The 20,251-nt window shown below is 40.2% G+C and overlaps 1 protein-coding gene across 1 annotated transcript in view; it reads right to left on the bottom strand.

Moving 5' to 3' along the window:
* The window catches only part of MOCOS (molybdenum cofactor sulfurase), a 420,261-nt gene that overhangs the window by 219,233 nt on the left and 180,777 nt on the right, over positions 1–20,251 (bottom strand). Inside the window, exon 5 of the mRNA XM_073587739.1 lies at positions 16,407–16,483. Coding sequence (XP_073443840.1) covers positions 16,407–16,483 — 77 coding nt within the window. The remainder of the gene's footprint in view (positions 1–16,406; positions 16,484–20,251) is intronic.

Raw genomic sequence — 20,251 nt, 5'->3', positions numbered from 1 at the left:
TGATGGAATGGTCTGCGGGTGTCATGTCGCATTTGGAGAGCCTCTGGTGTGCCTAAACTGTTGAAACTCCCAACAAGTGACCCCATTTTGGAAACTAGACCCCCCAAGGAACTTGTCTAGATGTGTGGTGAGCAATTTGAACCCCCCAGTGCTTCACAATAGTTTATAACGCCCGGGCATGAAAATAAAAAAATCATATTTTTTCCACAAACATGATCTTTAGCCCCCAATTTTTTATTTTACCATGGGTAACAGGAGAAATTGAACCCCGAAAGTTGTTGCCCAGTTTGTCCTGAGTACGCCAGTACCCCATATGTGGGGGGGGACCACTGTTTGGGCGCACGGCAGGGCTCAGAAGGGAGGGAGCGCCATTTGACTTTTTGAATGGAAAATTAGCACCAATCGTTAGCGGACACCATGTCGTGTTTGTCTAAACTTTGGAGCACACATCGGGGCTTGGAAGGGAAGTAGTCACGTTTTGGAATGCAGACTTTGAGCGTCATGTATGTTTGCAGAGCCTCTGATGTGCCTAAATAGTAGAAACTCCCCACAAGTGACACCATTTTGGAAACTAGACCCCCCAAGGAACTTATCTAGATGTGTAATGAGCACTTTGAACCCCTAAGTGCTTCACAGAAGCTTATAACGCAGAGTCATGAAAATAAAAAATCATTTTTTTTCCTCAAAAAATGATTTTTAGCCCACAATTTTTTATTTTCACAAGGGTAACAGGATAAATTGGACCCCAAAAGTTGTTGTGTTGTCCAGTTTGTCCTGAGTATGCTTCTACCCTATATGTGGGGGGAATCACTGTTTGGGCACACGTCGAGGCTCGGAAGGGAAGTAGTGACGTTTTGAAAAGCTGACTTGATGGAATGGTCTGTGGGCATCATGTTACATTTGCAGAGCCCCTAATGTTGTGCAAATTGCAGAGCCCCTAATGTTGAGCCCCTAAAGAAATTAGACCCCCAAACTTGTTGTGCAATTTTTCTTGAGTACCCCATATGTGGGGGATAACCCCTTTTTGGGCACTTGTCGAGGCTTGGAATGGAGGGAGCACTGTTTGACTTTTTGAACGCAAAATTGGCTGGACTAAATGGTGGCTCCATGTCGCGTTTGGAGACCCCATGATATGCCTAAACAGTGGAAACCATTCAATTCTAACTTAAACCCTAACCCCAACACACCCCTAATCCCAACCCTAACCATAACCCTAACCACAACCCTAACCTGAACACACCCCAAACCCAAATCCCAACTCTAACCCTAACCACAAGCCTAACCCTTATCCCAACCCCAACCCACCCATAACTCTAATCTTAACCCTAATTCAAACCCTAACCCTAATTCCAACCATAACCCTAATTCCAACCCTAACCCTAATTCTAACCCTAATGGAAAAATAAAAATATTTTCTTTATTTTGTTATTTGTCCCTACCTATGGGGATGATAAAGGGGGGTTTATTTCCTTTTTTTATTTTTATCACTGCGAGAGTTTATCACAGTGATCAAAATGAATGAATGAATCTGCAGCGCGATGTTGTGCACACTGTGCATGCACCCGCCATTTTCCAAGATGGTGGCGCCCATGATTCAGGATGGCGGGACACCGGGACAGCCAGAGGGACATAGGAGGTACTGGGGGGGTGAGGGGGGATCGGAACGTGGGAGGGAGCAGATGGAAAGTGGTGGGGAGCAGACGTTAACGGCGGCGGAAGATCGCCACTGTCAGTCGGTGGGGGTTGATCGGATCTCGGTCTGCAGCTATTGCAGCATCGACCATGGCTGGAGTGTAATATTTCACCAAAGTTCATGGGTGAAATATTACAATCGCTATGATTGGCTGTTTCACTTTTAACAGCCAATCAGAGCTATCGTAGCCACGAGGGGGCATAGCGCAAAGGGTCCTGTGATTGCGGGTGACGTTTCAGTGACCCCGGTCACCCGACCCGCAGGAATGCGATCCCCCCATGACACAGCATATGCGTCACAGGTCGGATTAGCACAGACTTTCATGACGCATACACTGTGTCACAGGTCGAGAAGGGGTTAAAGGGAAGTGGGAAAGACTCATCCCTAATACGCGGGGAGAGGAGTGGAAAGAGATCCTGGAGTCTTCAGTTGGAGTATCACCATCTATTAATAATAGAATGATACAGTTATATATAGTTAATCAATCATACTTGACTCCGACACGACTTTTTAGGATGGGTCGATTTCAATCATCAGAATGTCTGCGATGTCACTCACCAGATGCGGATTTTGTTCATATGATATGGCAATGTCCCACTATGCTACATTACTGGAAGGAGGTGATGCTGCTCTTGTCATCCCTGGTGCAGGTCCCTGTTACTCTTGAGCCACTGGTCTGCTTGTTTGGGGTATGGGATGAGGAGATTTGGGGTCACTATGTCGGGATCTTTCTACGCGAGACACTGTTTATGGAACGGAAGGTATTGGCATTACGGTGGATGGGAGGTTCATATCCCTCCCTTAGAATGTGGATTGACCTGGTAAACTTGATTGTTCCATAGGAGCGCACGTTATAACAAAATAGGGGATGCCCGGGTAAATTTGAAAAGATTTGGGAGAGGTGGAATTTCTCTCACCTTACTTTGCAAGGTTGAGACATCACATGTGAGATAATATAGGCTGTGTAGTAGTAAATACCAGTTGATGTAGTTGTAGTTTAGGAATTTATAATTAGACTTTATTATCTGAGTAATATGACAAAGGCTTGTGAGATTTGACTGATATACATGCTTCATAATGTATAGCCAGCTGTTCTTTCCCTACACTTGGAGGGTTATGTGTGTATTCTTATTATCATAAGCCAATATGTATGTTATGCATTTTCTTTGTTAAATAAATGAATTAAAAAAAAATGGTTTTCAGGCTCTACCTAGTACTAGAGTATCTAGAAAGTACTCTTGGTAATCTGGAGACTTGGACCTGAGAATGAAAAGCTTATTCATATCACCTAAAGATAATTCTCAGGTAAAAACATTCATTATCTTAACTGAGAGAGAAGTGAGGAAATTCCAGTGGAATACAAAGAGAGATCTCTCAGAGCACTTAATGAAGATGAAGATCTAAATGTCAAACCGGCAAAGGTGGGGCCCTAATCATTATAGATCGTAAAGGCTGTTTAGAAGAAATTTAACAACACTCAGGTGTATACTGTATAATGCTATGCAGTAATTCGGCAGAAACAATAATTGAGAAAATTAGGGAAACTAAATTATTACCTAGCAGAATAAATGTTTGATGCCAGGTTATATGAATTTTTTAATACAGAACAATCGCATTACACAGATCTTTTATATTTTACAAAAAAATCATAAAAGACTTAATAAACCCCCAGGTTGATTGGTTATCAACTCTCAGATTCTATCATCTCTATCTGTTCTACTGGAAAAGACCCTCACAACTTTGAATTTTACAAAAGGAGCCTTCATTCAGCTCATCAAAAATTAATATTCCATCTCGGAAGAGACAATTTAGTTATGTAGTGTCAGGAACACCGCACTGCACTTGCTCACAGAGCCAGAGCGCGTGTCCTGAGTACAAAGACTGTGCACAAAGATACCTGCAGAGCGGGCAGCAGTGGTGACATTGCATGCTCCAGGACCTGAATCACGTGACTGCTGGGGGCGTGGCCTAAGCTCCACGGAGCTAGGAGCTGCAGGGAAACTCCTAGAAAGGTAACTACAGGACAATGTTACCAAGGGGCATAGACAGAGACAGAAACCAGATCAAGCCGAGGTCAAAGCACGAGATAGCAATACAGTACCAAAGAAATAGACAGAATGGATAGTCAGGACGTAGCAATAGATCAGAAAACCAGAACAGGCATTAGATGGTACAATAGGGGTAAACTGTAACGGAGTAGCGATAGCCAAGCCAGGAGGTCAGAACCAGAAAAGACAATGGTACCAAAATGAGAGACGGAGTACAGAGTGAAGGATCAAGCCGGGTCATACACGGGAAGCAAACAAACAACACAGAGTACACGCACACCAGGGGTCAGACACACCAGAACAGCAGTATAACTGACAGAGAATGCTAGTTTGGAGCGAGTATAAATACCCCTCCCAGATCCAAAGAGAGGCCGGCAAAAGTTAACCCTGTGAGAACAGGACATTAACCATGTCCTAACCATGACATGTAGGATGTAAACAATTTCTATATATCTATATGAAATTTTGGTCTAGTTTAGGATGTGTTCTCCTAACATAGGTTATACAAGTGATACACCTCTTTCTCCTATCAATTAAAAAAAAAAATTAAAAATTTCATTGTACAGTTAAAATTCCAATTATGGGAACACAGATCACTTTCTTGAGGAGTTGGAGATTGCATAAATCATATTAAGCATAGGCAGGCATTGTCGATACATAGCCATCAGAGTCTAGAACCTAGAGCCTAAAAGAGAATGAGATTTCTAGCTTCCTGTAGTTGACACATTATAATCTGTCACCTTTACTTTTTCATACAATCACTAGACCATTTTTTATTCTCCCAGATTGCTTTCCACATCAATAGTACATTTCTCTTCTCTACCTATTGCCTTTCTTACCATGTACTTTTTGTATTATTTTACTTCTTTTCATCTTCGCTTACATCGTCTTGACTTTGTTTCTTTTTATTTTCTTCCTTTTCTTTATTTAGCCATTTTTCTTCTGTTTCCCTCTAACATCACCTTATATTTCTTTCTTGCCTTTTCTTTGTCCACTATTTACTGTATACTGCATTTGTCTGGCAGTTTGATGGTTAACTATTGTTTATACCTTTTATACCTTTGCATGCCACACTCTATTGGCAATGCACACAGCACCCACCCATTATTCCTCCTCTCCACCAGTGGGCCAACCACCCCCTTTTAGAAATGGCACTCTATTTAACACACAGTGGTATGTCTTTTATAGCTCACCCCTTATTCTGCCTAATTACATTTTGGACCCACACATCGTCTTCTCCCCTTTGACATGCTTTAGCTTTGTGCCATGCATTGTGGCAGGCCAACATCCTGCGGACAAAACATGTTACTTCTAGTCTCCTCTTGATACGTCACATAAAGTGGTGTGGCAACCACCACCAGCCAACTAATCATGTCACTTGCTTCTATTTGCCTTTATTAGTTCCTGCTTCCTGTTGCTCCCCAGCACATTCTCAAGCGATGCTTGTTGCATATTTCCATATCATGACCAACCTTCGAAAGAGAATGGCTTGTATATATTTAATCTATACTTGGACTACACAATCTCTCTGCCCATTTTATGTTGCCATTTTTATTGTGTGACATATTTTACTCCAGATTTTACCTTGTGCTCATATTTATTTAACTTCTTTTATCCATGCTTTAGCTGTTTCTAAGTTGCAGTATAATTGCTAGTCCTTTTTGGGACCCGTTTTATGCCTAATAATTAGTTTATTGCTTGCATACAACATGATACATCTCTCCATTAATTCAGACACTTTGCGTATCCACAGGATACATTTCTTTATGTACACATTGTTCTGTATCACAGTACGTTGGAGAAAGGACTGTTACGCTAGAATGAGATGTCACTACGTGGATTTGTCACTGGGTTGCTGATATGAAACCATTCTTAGCAACTACAGTTTTGAAGTGACAAGTTTTTCTGTAGATGGTAAACAATAAAAATGCCACACAAATGTATAGGTGCGTGCAAAAAATGCATCAAATATATGCCATTATTTTACTGCTAAAATGCACTAACTATAAACCTAAACTCTACAAGATATTTTCTTCTAAAACAGAAAACTGACAAAAAAAGTGTTTAGATTCATGCAAAACCAAAGTAGTTCAGCTCATCTTTTTCATACTTTTTTATATTCCTTTCAAGTTGATGAGCCTGTGACTTCATATGCTCATGAATGGATGAGAATTTTCATAATTTGTTCCCTTTTCATTCTGTCAGTCATGTTAATCTTCTGGCTTCAAAGGGAAAATGTTGATTACATCTTGTTAAGCATATGACTGTTCTCTTAAGAATGCTTAACTGAAAGTAGATTGCCAAGCACATAATACGTTCAACCATGGCGATATACCTTAAGCAATTGATAATGTGGGGAACGTAACCATTCTATAAATACTGTATAATGAACAAGTGTATTAAACAATTATGTTTAAAAAGAAACTATTTAAAAAATATTATTTTTAACATGCGCTGTTACTCAGTACTAATATAGGGGACTGATCACACATTGCAGATGTTTTTGAGGAAACTTCTGTGAATACAAATATATTCTATTCATCTGAAGGGAAAACCTACAAACTCCTTACAGATGTTGTACTTGAAGGGATTTGAACCCAGGACACCAGTGCTGCAAGGCAACAGTTCTAACCACTGAGCCATTGTGCTGCCCACAAAGGATCATACCAGATGCATTGCTTGGCATTTACACCTGGAGCTTGTACTGATCATTTGTATTGTTTCAAATCTGTGTTGTCCCTAAAGTGAGTACTGCCCCAAACTTACTTCTTGCATAATTTTAGCGCAAATGGCCTGACTGCCCTTCTCTCAGCACTCTGGTCACTGTGGTCTTCTTTCTTATATGTTGCAGTGTGCTAAGCTCCTGCACTAATAGGAAGTCCTGCCCACCAATTCTCTCCTGTATCTCCTGAACTTGCCTGCTGTGCCAAGCCCGGCCACAGTACATGAAGATGGTTTTATTTTGACCCTCACTCCTCTTGGTATCTGTTGATTTAGGTGATTATTGTTGTTCTGTAGTGTCTTTTATCTTCTGTACAAGTCCCCTCTAAAATGTAAAGGGCTGAGGAATATGTTGGCGCTATAGAAATAAAATTACTCTTACAGTAACATTGGGTGTGGAGGAGAATGTGGACTGAGGTCTTGTGAGCATCGGAGATTGTGGGAAGGTATCGGGAGATTAGTTCGAAGATATATGGAGGAGACATACAGTGCCTTGCGAAAGTATTTGGCCCCCTGGAACTTTTCAACCTTTACCCACATATCATGCTTCAAAACATAAAGATACCAAATGTAAACTTTTGGTGAAGAATCAACAACAAGTGGGACACAATTGTGAAGTTGAATGAAATTTATTGGTTATTTTAAATTTTTGTGGAAATTCAATAACTGAAAAGTGGGGCGTGCAATATTATTAGGCCCCTTTACTTTCAGTGCAGCAAACTCACTCCAGAAGTTCAATGTGGATCTCTGAATGATCCAATGTTGTCCTTAATGACTAATGATGATAAATATAATCCACCTGTGTGTAATCAAGACTTCGTATAAATGCACCTGCTCTGCAATAGTCTCAGGGTTCTGTTTGAAGCACAGAGAGCATCATGAAGACCAAGGAACACAACAGGAAGGTCCATGATTCTGTTGTGGAGAAGTTTAAAGCTGGATTTGGATACAAAATGATTTCCAAAACTTTAAACATCCCAAGGAGCACTGTGCAAGTGATCATATTGAAATGGAAAGAGTATCATACCACTGCAAATCTACCAAGACCCGGCCGTCCCTCTAAACTTTCATCTCAAATAAGAAGACTGATCAGAGATGCAGCCAAGAGGCCTATGATCACTCTGGATGAACTGCAGAGATCTACAGCTGAGGCGGGACAGTCTGTCCATAGGACAACAATCAGTTGTACACTGCACAAATCTGGCCTTTATGGAAGAGTGGCAAGAAGAAACCATTTCTCAAAGATATCCATAAAAAGTGTCATTTAAAGTTTGCAACAAGTCACCTGGGAGACACACCAAACATGTAGAAGAAGGAGCTTTTTAGCAACAGTGCCAAGCGAAATGTTTGGCGTAAAGGCAACACAGCTCATCACCCTGAACACACCATCCCCACTGTCAAACATGGTGGTGGCAGCATCATGGTTTGGGCCTGCTTTTCTTCAGCAGGGACAGGGAAGATGGTTAAAACTGATGGGAAGATGGATGGAGCCAAATACAGGACCATTCTTGAAGAAAACCTGTTGGTGTCTGCAAAAGACTTGAGACTGGGAGAGATTTGTCTTCCAACAAGACAATTATACCAAACCTAAAGCAAAATCTACAATGGAATGGTTCACAAATAAACATATCCAGGTGTTAGAATGGCCAAGTCAAAGTTCAGACCTGAATCCAATCAAGAATCTGTGGAAAGAGCTGAAAACTGCTGTTCACAAATGATCTCCATCAAACCTCACTGAGCTCAAGCTGTTTGCCAAGGAAGACTGGGCAAGAATTTCAGTCTCTCGATGTACAAAACTGATAGAGACATACCCCTAGTGACTTACAGCTGTAATCGCAAGCAAAAGGTGGCGCAACAAAGTATTAAATTAAAGGGGCTGAATAATATTGCATGCCCCACTTTTCAGTTTTTGCCTTTCCACAAAAATTTAAAATAACCAATAAATTTCGTTCAATTTCACAATTGCATCCCACATGTTGTTGATTCTTCACCAAAAATTTACATTTGGTATCTTTATGTTTGAAGCATGATATGTGGGAAAAGGTTGAAAAGTTGCAGGGGGGCCGAATACTTGAAAAGTAAAAAAAAAAGAGTTGTCAAAGTGTGTAAGTTCTAATCTTTTTTTTTATTTGCAGGTCTATGCGCTTGGGTTGGGCAGGCCCCTAAGACTAACTGAAATCATATTCCAGTATATGAGCAATACTGATCTAGCATAGTTTTCTTTTTATTTAACCCCTTTCTGACATTAGACGTACTATACCGTCCATGTGCCCTGGGCCCATACAACCATGGACAGTATAGTACATCTCAGCGATCGGCCATGCACACGGGTGGTGTACGGTTGATCACGGCCGGGTGTTAGCTAATTCTCACAGCTGACACTCGGCAGTAAGTGCCAGGAGTGGTAACAGCCAGAAAATATGGGAAGCAAGGTGTGCCACAGTCCACGCTGCTGAGTCCACAAAATCACCTGGGATGCAAGATGTTGTGACAAAGTACTTCTTTATTCCTTCCTACGCGTTTCGGCGCCCTTCCTGGCACCTTCCTCAGGGATATCAACAGCAGCAGCTGATACTGTGTTATGTCTTCAAGCCAGTTGTGGGTCACACAACTGGAATAGGTGAGTGGAACTGCATTACACCACTCACATTGTAGTGTCACTAGTGATAGGGCACTATTGCGCCTCTTGTTCCCCCACCCTTTTTGTATTGAAGGAGTGGTAACAGACCACTACCAGCACTTTGACCCCCGGAATACTGCGATCAAACACGATTGCAGCATTTTGGGAGCAGGCAGAGGGATGACAGCCCCTCTGCCTTTGGATCAGAGACCCAGCAGCATGACGCAGGGTCCTGATCGCTTCCATGGTAACCCAATGTCGTCATGACGACATTTGGGTTACCAGAGCTGAGAAACTTCCTGTCATGCGCAGTCTCTCAGGTCAGTGAGCACTGAGTGCAGCGCTGACAGCTTCTATAGCATGCAGATGTTGCTTCATCTGCATGCTATAGAAGCGATTAGCCTGCAAAATGAGAGTCCAATAGTTGGACAAAGTGTAAAAATTAGAATGAAGTAAAACTTTAAAAAAAAATAGTTGTAAAATTTTTTTTAAAATAACAACAATAATAAAAAATCAATATTTATTCTATCACTAAATAAATATTTGAATGAAAAAAAATCTAAACAATAAAAGTACACATATTTGGTATTGCCGCATCCGTAACGACCCGACCTATAAAACTGTTCCACTAGTTAGCCCCTTTAGTGAACACCATAAAAAAACAAGTCAAAAAACAATGCTTTATCATCATACCACCAAACTCAAAGTGGAATAACACACGATCAAAAAGACGGATATAAATAAACATGGTATTGCTGAAAACGTCATCAGCGAAAAAATAAAAAAGTTATAGCTGTCAGAAAAAATGATGCAAAAACAATTATTTTTTTCTATAAAATAGTTTTAATTATATAAAAGTGCCAAAACATAAAAAATGAAATAAATGAAGTATCGCTGTAATCGTACTGACCCAAAGAATGAACCTGCCTTATCAATTTTACCACACGCAGAACAGTGTAAACGCCCCCCCCAAAAGAAATTCATGAATTGCTGGTTTTTGCTTATTCTGCCTCCCAAAAATCAGAATAGAAAGTGATCAAAAAATGTCATGTGCCTGAAAATGGTACCAACGTCAACGTCAAGACCTCACATGACTCTGTGGGACAAAATATGGAAAAATTATAGCTCTCAAAATGTGGTGATGCAAAAACTATTTTTTGCAATAAAAAATGACTTTTAGCATGTGACAGCTGCCAAACATAAAAACCCTATATAAGGCCTCTTTCACACGTCCTGATATTTCCAGTACTGGAGATGTCAGTGTCTATGTATGGAATTCTTGCGGCACACATGTGGCATGTGAGTGGCACATCAGTACCACATGAACGAGCGCCAGGGAAGAAGCATTGCAGTAAGAGCTGTTCCCCGGCGCGGGGTGCTGAACACGGCTCTCATCATTCTCCCCTGCTCTGCTGGTGATCGTTGCAAGCAGAGGAGAATGATGAGAGTTACATTTAACCACTTAACAACCGCCTATACGCCTTTTAACGGCGCCAGTTAAGCAAACAAACCACCGAGCCACTTTTTAACAGCACTAAGGTTTAAGGTTATAGCGCCCCCAGTGTCAGAGCATGATTCAGGTCGGTTTTTATCAACCCCAGTGTTGCAATCGCTGTTTTTAACGGTATAACAGCGACCGCAAAAAAAAGTCAGATTTTTCATTTAATTTCTCTCTCCTCTGATGTGATCGCACATCAGAGGAGAGAGAAATAGGGTTCCCTGATCAGCCCCCGGTACCTCTGTTGTCACTGCAGGCCCCCCTGAAGTCCCCCGGGCCGCCGGCTTCTTCTTGCTGGAGAAAATGGTGAGCGCATGTGCAGTGCACCCGCCGAGATCTGCCGGCCGGGCAACAATAAGAAAATTTTTCCTATTGGCTCATTTTGATCACTGTGATAGACCCTATCACTGTGAACAAAATAAAAAAAATAGTAAATCAAAACCCCCTTTATCACTCCCTTAGTTAGAGAAAAATAATAAAATGTATTTATTTCCATTTTCCCATTAGGGTTAGAGTTGGGCTAAAGTAAGTTGGGCTAAAGTTAGGGTTGTGGCTAAACTTAGGGTTAGGGATGAGGCTAAAGTTAGGGTTGGGGCTAAAGTTAGGGTGAGGGTTAGGGTTGAGGCTAAAGTTAGGGTTGGGGCTAAACTTAGGGTTAGGGTTGGCGCTAGAATTGGGGTTAGGGTTTATATTATTGTTACGTTTTGGATTAGGGTTAGTGTGGGATTAGGGTTAAGGTTGGGATTAGGGTTAGGGGAGCATTAGGGTTAGGTTTGTGGTTAGGGTTATGGTTAAGGTTGGGATTAGGGTTAGGGTTGTATTGGAGTTAGGATTGAAGTAAGAATAGGGGGGTTTCCACTGTTTAGGCACATCAGGCGCTCTCCAAACGCGACATGGCGCCCGATCTCAATTACAGCCAATTTTGCATTGAAAAATCAAATAGCGCTCCTTCCCTTCCGAGCTCTGCCATGCGCCCAAGCAGTTGTTTACCTGCATATATGGGGTATCAGCATAATCAGGACAAATTGTACAAGTTTTGGGATCCAATTTCTCCTGTTACCCTTGGTAAAATAAAAAATTGTGAGAAAAAAGATCATTTTTGTAAAAAAATATGATTTTTTTATGGCTCTACGTTATAAACTTCTATGAAGCACTTGGGGGTTCAAAGTGCTCACCACACATCTAGATAAGTTCCATAGGGGGTCTACTTTCCAAAATGGTGTCACTTGTGGAGGTTTCCACTCTATAGGCACATCAGGAGCTCTCCAAACACGACATGTCATCCAATCTCATTTCCAGCCAATTTTGCATTGTAAAGTCAAATGATGATCCTTCCCTTCCGAGCTCTGCCATGCACCCAAACAGTGGTTTACCTGCATATATGGGGTATCAGCGTACTCAGGACAAATTGTACAACAACTTTTGAGGTCCAATTTTTCCTGTTACCCTTGGGAAAATAAGAAAAGTTGTGTTAGGAATGGCGGAACGCACTAAATAAATAAATAATAAAATGCGTTCGCTGCTCGGGGTCCACCGTGCAGTAGGTGTTAAACCGCTGATAGATAATGACAGACACACTATGTGGTGGCATATTGCACGTGGGTTAGACATCACCCGGAGTGCGCTGGGCGTACTCCGTTAGCTTCACAGAGACGCCTAAGGCAATAACATAAATGTTGAGCCTGTTGGAGTCACAGGTCTCATAGAAGTGCACGCACGATATAAGGTCACAGGAGCTGGGCCCTAGGCAGAGGGTCAGGGTCCGTTTAAACCTACCGTGTGTGCGGCATTGCAACGGCGGACGCCAAGAGGAGCTGCAGACTGCAGCACGGCGATCGGCACTGCCGCTAATCAACAATGCCGGATAGCAGGTGCACTGTTGGATGCTAGCACTGTGGAGGATGCTGATGTGGCTTGTAGCTTGCCACTGTCTGGCGCAGACTCTAAACCTAAGTCCCTATACACACTCGTAATATCAGAGGAAGGGGATCTTAATGAGTCATTCGCAGGTTCATGCATCCATCATCTTTCACACAGTAGCAACTAGAGACTATACTAGCGCATGGCCGAGCGGCCATGCGGACCTTTTATAGCCGTGCAGCTCCGAGACCTTCCAGATCTCTGAGATGGACCAATGAGATCTGGAGAAGGACCTGAGCACATGACTCCCGATCTCCAATGGGAGATCGTCTCGTGAGCATGCTCAGTGGAGCGACAGAAGGACTTAGCCTCTGAAGCGATTTGCTGCTGAGCAGCCTGCATTGCTATTGCTGACCCAAAGGTGGCAGCAACGGCCAGACCCACAGAGCAGGTCTGGGCAGAGCATCTGGAATGCCGGGACTGCTGAGCAAACTCCTCTGCGGTCGATAGATAATGGGAGACCGCAGAATGTGAGGCTCTAGATTCCTGTTGAGCCGCAGCAGAAACCCGACGCCTAACAGTTTGATCTGAACTAAATTTTTTTTGTGAAAAAAAGCTAAATGTTCAATTTTTAAAACATTCCAAAAATTCTTATGAAGCACCTGAAGGGTTAACAAACTTCTTGAATGTGGATTTTAGCACCTTAAAGGGAATCTGTCACCCATTTTTTCGACTATGAGCTGCCGGCAACGGCATCAGGGACTTATCTACAGCATTCTGTATTGCTGTAGATAAGCCCCCAATGTAACCTGAAAGATAAGATAAAAGAGTTAGATTATACTCACCCAGGGATCGGTCTGGTCCGATGGGTGTCTCCGTCCTGTCCGGCGCCTCTCATCTTCTAACGGTGACATCCTCTTCTTTGCTGCCTGTCGTGGTTCTGGCGCAGGCGCACTGCTCTGCCCTATTGAGACGCCGGGAGAGTTCTGGCGCCTGCGCACTGCAGTATACAGCTTTGCCCTCAACAGGGCAGAGCAGTGCACCTGCACCGGACCCACGACAGGCAGCAAAGAAGAAGACTTCACCGTTAGAAGATGGGAGGTGCCGGACCACAACCCGGACCACAACACCCATCGGACCAAGACCGGACCGCCCCCAGTGAGTATAATATAACTCTTTTTTCTTCTCTTTCAGGTTACATCGGGGGCTTAACTACAGCATTACAGAATGCTGTAGATAAGCCCCTGATGCCTGTGTCGGCAGCTCATAGTCGAAAAAAGGGGTGACAGATTCCATTTAAGGGGTGAATCTTTTAGAATGGTGTCACTTTTGTGTATTTTCTATCATATAGACCCCTCAAAGTGACTTCAAATGTGATGTGGTCCCTAAAACAAAAATAGTGTTGTAAAAATGAGAAATCGCTGTTTAACTTTTAACCCTTTTAACTTCCTAACAAAAAAAAATTTTGGTTCCAAAATTATGCTGATGCAAAGTAAACATGTGGGAAATGTTACTTACTAAGTCTTTTATGTGACATATATCTGTGATTTAAGGGCATGAAAATTCAAAGTTGGAAAATTGCAAAATTTTCAATTTTTTTGCCAAATTACCATTTTTTCTGCAAATAAACGCAAGTCATATCAAAGAAATTTTACCACTATCATGAAGTACAATATGTAATGAGAAAACAATGTCAGAATCACTAGGATCCATGGAAGCGTTCCATAGTTATTACCTCATAAATGGGCAGTGGTCAGAATTGTAAAAATTGGCCTGGTCATTGACATGCAAACCATCCTTGGGGGTAAAGAGGTTAAAAAGGACCTTTCGTCAAATTTTTCATGTAGAAGTGGACTCCTGATGTAATAGTGAATAAAACATTTATTTTTAAATGTCACCTCACTGTTGCAGAGTTATTAGCAATCAAAATATTTTGCACCTAATGATATACTTTTAGTTAATTCTAAATGGGTGTTAATCAAAATATTTTCACTGGGGGCATGTACTTCTTCCTCCTGTATTATTATTATTTATTATAGCGTCATTTATTACATGGAGCTTTACTGGTGAGGAGGGGTATACATAATAAAAAATAAGTACAGTAAACTTAAACAACACAAGTCACGACTGGTACAGGAGGAGAGAGGACCCTGCCCGCGACCCTGTATGACTTCCTCACAGGGGTCTTCATCATACTATAAAATCCATCTTCACTTCATGACCACATAACAGGGGTGAAAGATGGTACGCATGTGCCTTATATGGCATGAAAGTGTTACATCTCCTGCTGGTGACGGTTTCAAAGAATGTAATACACTGGGAAGGAGTTAAGACCGTTGATTTTAACCCCACCACCCCCAGGCAATTTTCCATTTTTTGTTTTCATTTTTTTCCCATTCTTCCAATAGTCATAACTGTTTTTTATTTTTTTTCAGCCTCATAGCTGTAGGAGGGCTTGTTTTTTGTGGAACGAGATGTACTTTTGAATGACACCATTCATTCTGCCTCACAGTGTTCTGGAAAACAAGAAAACAATACCAAATGGAGTGAAATTGCAAAAGTGCAATTCCACAATGTTTTTTTTATTTACTATGTTAAATATATTGTAGAACTGACCTGGCAGTATGATTCCCCAGGTCAGTACGAGTACGCAAATGCAAAATACATAAAGTGTTTTCTTATTCAAATGGTACAGTAGCAAGGTGAGAAAAGTAAAGCTTAGCTTTTAATCTATAAGTATAAAATGATGTAGAGGTTAGTATAAAAGAAAAACACCTTTGTTACATATAGGTAATATTAATGAATAGACAGCCACAGTGGTGGACAAGACACTAAAAAAGAGAGATACATCTACATTTCACATAGGTATTGTATAGTGAATTAGGCAACCACAGTGTTGGATAAGTCAAAGTGGTAGATAAATTAGGTGAGGGATGCAGTTTCCAAAATGGGGTCAGTTGTAGGGATTTCCACTATTTAGGCACATCAGGGGCTCTGCAAACTCTACAATGCTATTTTTTCAAGTCAATTTTGCCTTCCAAAATTCAATTGGTGTTCCTTCTTTTCTGAGCCCTGCAGTGTGCCCATAGAGTAGTTTTCCACCACATATGGAGTATCGCTGTGCTCAGAAGAAATTGCACAATAAATTGCACTGTTCATTTTTTCAGTTACCCTTGTGAAAATGAAAAATTTGGGGTTGAAGCAACATTTTTGAATCTCAATGCATAAATCGCCGACACACCCCTAACGAAACTATGGAGAAATGCCTGTTGGAGTGCCAGGGCCATACTGCAACCAAGCTTTTTTACCAACACATGATGCAAGTGTTTTAATTTAGCTGCTTTACTCTTACCATCCATTGAGATTTATACTATAGGTACTAAGAGGTATATATTATAGAGTACAAAATATATCCTGTGCTTGCATGTGGGTCCTCCATTGATTTACTCTACTTTTTACTGCTATTTTGTAATTTTGTATTACTTTTCATACAAGTAATGTACATTTTTATTTTTTGCTGCACCATGTTGTTACCTTTATGAATTTAGGGTGTGTCTCAGGTATAGTTTTCATTACAAACTGGCTCTGATTTTTGTTGGTCTTAACAACAGAAGAAGTTTTACCTCATCAGATGCCAAAACGTAAAGACAACCTGTCAGTAGTTTTAGGACTAGGAAAATCTTGACATTTCGAGTTTAATACTTTCTGGGAACAATGAGATGTCAATGCAGCACTTAGGAAAGGGGGCATTAAACACAGAATCCGGAGAATTGATGTACTTGCCATGATCCAGCCTATCCTTATTGCATTTCAAGCCTAATTTTCATGTAGTATTAATTGATTTTCTTTTGTCATTTAATTTCTCACAGAGCTATGTCTTTATTCTAACCCTATAGTTTCATTTTATTTAATATATTTGAATGGTTTCACTGCTTTTAAGGTAATATAGTTAATTTTTGTACCTACCAGTTAGCTTCTGCAAAGTATCAAATCCGTGCTTAAGTGCAATAATATCCAAGAATGAAACAGTTCCATCTTCGAATCTGAAGAAAATATAATATAGGAAAACTGTTAACCTCAAACTCTTATTAAACATTTACAAAATGACAAAAAATAGTACATTTAGGAAACATGTTTTGAAGTTTTACTGATTTTAAATACTGGATACAAATCCAAACGCTTGGAAAGTAGCATTATGGTCACAGAAAAGAAAAATCCTTTCTTGATCCTAATATCAAAATAAAATGCCTTTGCCAATTTCTCATATTCTTGGTAAAGAAAGAAAACGATTTTCATGTGAGTAGTTCAAAAAGGAGCAAAATAGAAAAGTTATTAGCTTATTTACAATTATGTGCCACGCACATTGTGGGAAAACTAAGTGCAACACGAGGGGAAGAGGGAAAGGAATCCCAAACACAAGGTAAAGTGGTAGTGGAGACCCCTAGGCAGATCTAATAGCACCATGCCTCCCCTACTATCCCTATATTGGTTCCACACCAATCGCCGAGCAGGAACCTAAGCCCTGTATATCCCAAGAGCTAGGCCCTGAATAGGGAAGGGGGAAGAGCACTGGTCAGTGCCCACAGTACTCTAAAGAAAAGAAGGGAGGCAAACAGGGGGGAAGCAACTTATCTTGAGCAGACTCAGAGCGGTAACTCCAAACATCCTCCAACAGCACAAGAGAGGAAGTAAGTCAACTGCTATAGCTCCAAGCCTTCACAAGGGGAAAATGTGAATATCACCGGCAACTCCCTAAAGCAGACTGAGAATCTATAAACACCCAGGTCTAGGTGTGCCAATTAAATGGAAGTTGCCACTGGGTCCAAAAGTCAGAAAGATTAAGAAGGCGTCTGCAATGTCAAATGTAGAGACCTGTAGCCAGATGCAGAGCGACTGTTTGTAGCATCTGACACACCCGTGACATTATGTTTTCTAAAGATTTTATCTAGTCTTATTTGTGGTAGGGAAAACAAGATGTATGTGATGAGACAGCCCACTTATAAATGAAATCTCAAGTCTTCCAGGCACATCCTAATATAGAATGTACAAATTAGTTCAATATCATATTTTTGCAATATATCTATAGAGATGAAAATGTAACAAATGAATAAATGATGCAAGTCCTTTAGAATATATCATACGAATCTAAGTATTGATTGTTTGATATGGTATTGGATTGTATGGCATTTGTAAAGTATTGACATTGGTTTGCAGCTTGTATTATAAAGGCAGAGAAAAAAATAATTATTCAAGTTTCTTTTTTTAAATACTCTTCACTTTAAAGGCATAATCATCGGACATGGGTCAATTGTCTGTAAAAGCCTTTCATTTCAGCAAAATGGTAAAATTCTACAGCATGTTCATCTTAGTTCTTAGAAAAAGATTGACTTTATGTTAAGCTGAATTTATTCAGAACTGGATATATTTCAGCATGAATTAAAATCTTTACTTAAAGTAACTTGATTTCTTACCGAGTTACCTAAATCTTCAATCCAAATAAGTGTTCAATATGTGCCAAGCTCTTCAGAGATTAGATTTTCAATTTGAAAACTTTTCAAATATACTTGTCTATATTCATGTCAGTAAATCTTTTAAAAAATATTCCCCTATTTCATTTTGTACAGAAAGAAGTAAATAAATGTAATGCTTTGTGAATGTATATTCTGATATTGTATATCACAGATGGTCACTAATAATGGCATCTTTTCATATTTTTTTTCATATATTCAGGGAGCTGATATCACTTAATAACAATGTAAACAGTTATATTTAACACGTCTTATAATGTCACTTATTGTATATTTTTGGGCAAAAATTACACTGTGTTGTTACGATAACAGACAGCTGTAGGATCTTAGTATGGAAAAAGTTTAGATAAACATATATTGCATATTGTGTAGCACTCTTGCACCATTTGAATAATACTATGGATTAGCAAGTCAGATGTCCATCTTTCTTTTCCTTTTTGATTTGTTTTCATGAACATAAAAAATCGAAAACACATACCATAAGGAAAAAAGCCTAACCAAGACCAGTCAGATGACAAATGCACTGCACTGAATTGTTTTCATAAATTTCTACCTATATATTCACATCTTTAGTTCTCCAGGCACTAACCTATGAGTAATTCTTACTCTGCCAACAAACCTTCCCTACTGAGACAACTCTTTCCTTCGCTTCCTCTGGTCCATGTTGAGTGCAATATGTCACCAAACAGCACAGTGAGTATCTGTAGCCCTCTCTGCAGGCCCACTCACTGATTCCAAGATTGTAGACACCTGTGATGCTAATTAGTGGACACACCTTGATTTAACATGTCCCTTTTGTCACATTATTTTCAGGGGTACCATCATTTCTGTCCAGGCCTATTTCGTGAGTTTAATTTTTTAAAAATATTGTGGAAGCATGGTTGAAAAGCAATGTCTGACTTTCATTTGTTCATTTTCAGATATTTTTGATTTATTATTACTTTTGTCAGATTCAAGTTATTTCTGTGACCATTGTGGGTTTTTGTGTCATTAAACGAGGGGTACCAACAATTTTGGCCATGTGTGTAAATAGATACAGTAGATAGATAGATAAAATAAAAAAATAGACAGCACTCCAAATTAAATGTGAAAAAAGTGGATACTTTACTGATCCTCAGGTGGCGACGTTTCAATGGTGATCCGTCTTTATCGCTTGATAAAGACGGGTCACCGTTGAAATGTCGCCACCTGAGGATCAGTAAAGTATCCACTTTTTTCACATTTAATTTGGCGTGCTGCCTATTTTTTTATTTTACTAACTCGGCTGTTAGGACACTGCGGAATAGGTTTTGCACCAATTGTATAATTTTCGTAGTGCTGCCCTTTTTTTTTTATTTAGATAGATAGATATGAGGTTGATGATAGATATGAGCCAGATATGATTAAGATAGAGAGACATTAACTATTAATTAGTGGGATTACTGAGGCTGTCTGTAAGAGTCTATTTTTTTCTGCAAATCTGGAAAGAGAAATGGGACATTAGGAGTTTGTAGAAGCAACGCACCCCTGCAAGATTCAGCTGTTTCCTGGTCACATGGCACAAGCTGCTGCCAACCATAAAAAATATGCAGCTAAAAGCTACAGAAGAGTGAAAGAGAAGGAAAAAATTTATGGAAATTACACTGGGGAGTAAATTTTTTTTTTTCTCCTATATGGCAAAAATAATGATCTGAGTTATTCTGAAGATTGTATTTTTTTTTTAATTTCAAGGATATCTCTTTTAAAAGGAATCTGTCAGGTCTCCAGTGCCCCAAGAACCATGAGCAGTGTTTGTAAAGTTCGTTTGTGATATGTAAATGAGGCCTTTGACTAGTTGATGGGACGTTAATGTCCCCAGACTAGTCGGCCCACTTAGCATGTTATCATGGCGCTGTGAGCATGATAACATGGATTATAAGCGCCAGCATCATCCCCAGCGCTATACATACTCCGGCTTCAAAGGATCAATGCTTTGAGGGAAAGATGCGCAAGATATTTATAGTGCTGGCAATGACGCCAACTCTTGTAAGTTATATTATCACTCACACAAAGGTGTGATCATATGCTACAGTGGGGGAAATAAGAATTTGATCCCTTGCTGATTTTGTAAGTTTGCCCACTGACAAAGACATGAGCAGTCTATCATTTTAAGGGTAGGCTAATTTTAACATTGAGAGATAGAATATCAAAAATAATATCCAGAAGATCACATTATATAAATTTATTTGCATTTTGCAGTGAGAAATAAGTATTTTATCCCCTATCAGCCATTAAGAGTTCTGGCTCCTACAGACCAGTTAGGCT

This window comes from Dendrobates tinctorius, unplaced genomic scaffold (assembly GCF_039654945.1).
Source record: "Dendrobates tinctorius isolate UK_male_01 unplaced genomic scaffold, ASM3965494v1 ptg000102l, whole genome shotgun sequence".
NCBI classification, from domain to species: domain Eukaryota; kingdom Metazoa; phylum Chordata; class Amphibia; order Anura; family Dendrobatidae; genus Dendrobates; species Dendrobates tinctorius.
This window is presented reverse-complemented; position numbering and strand designations above follow the sequence as displayed.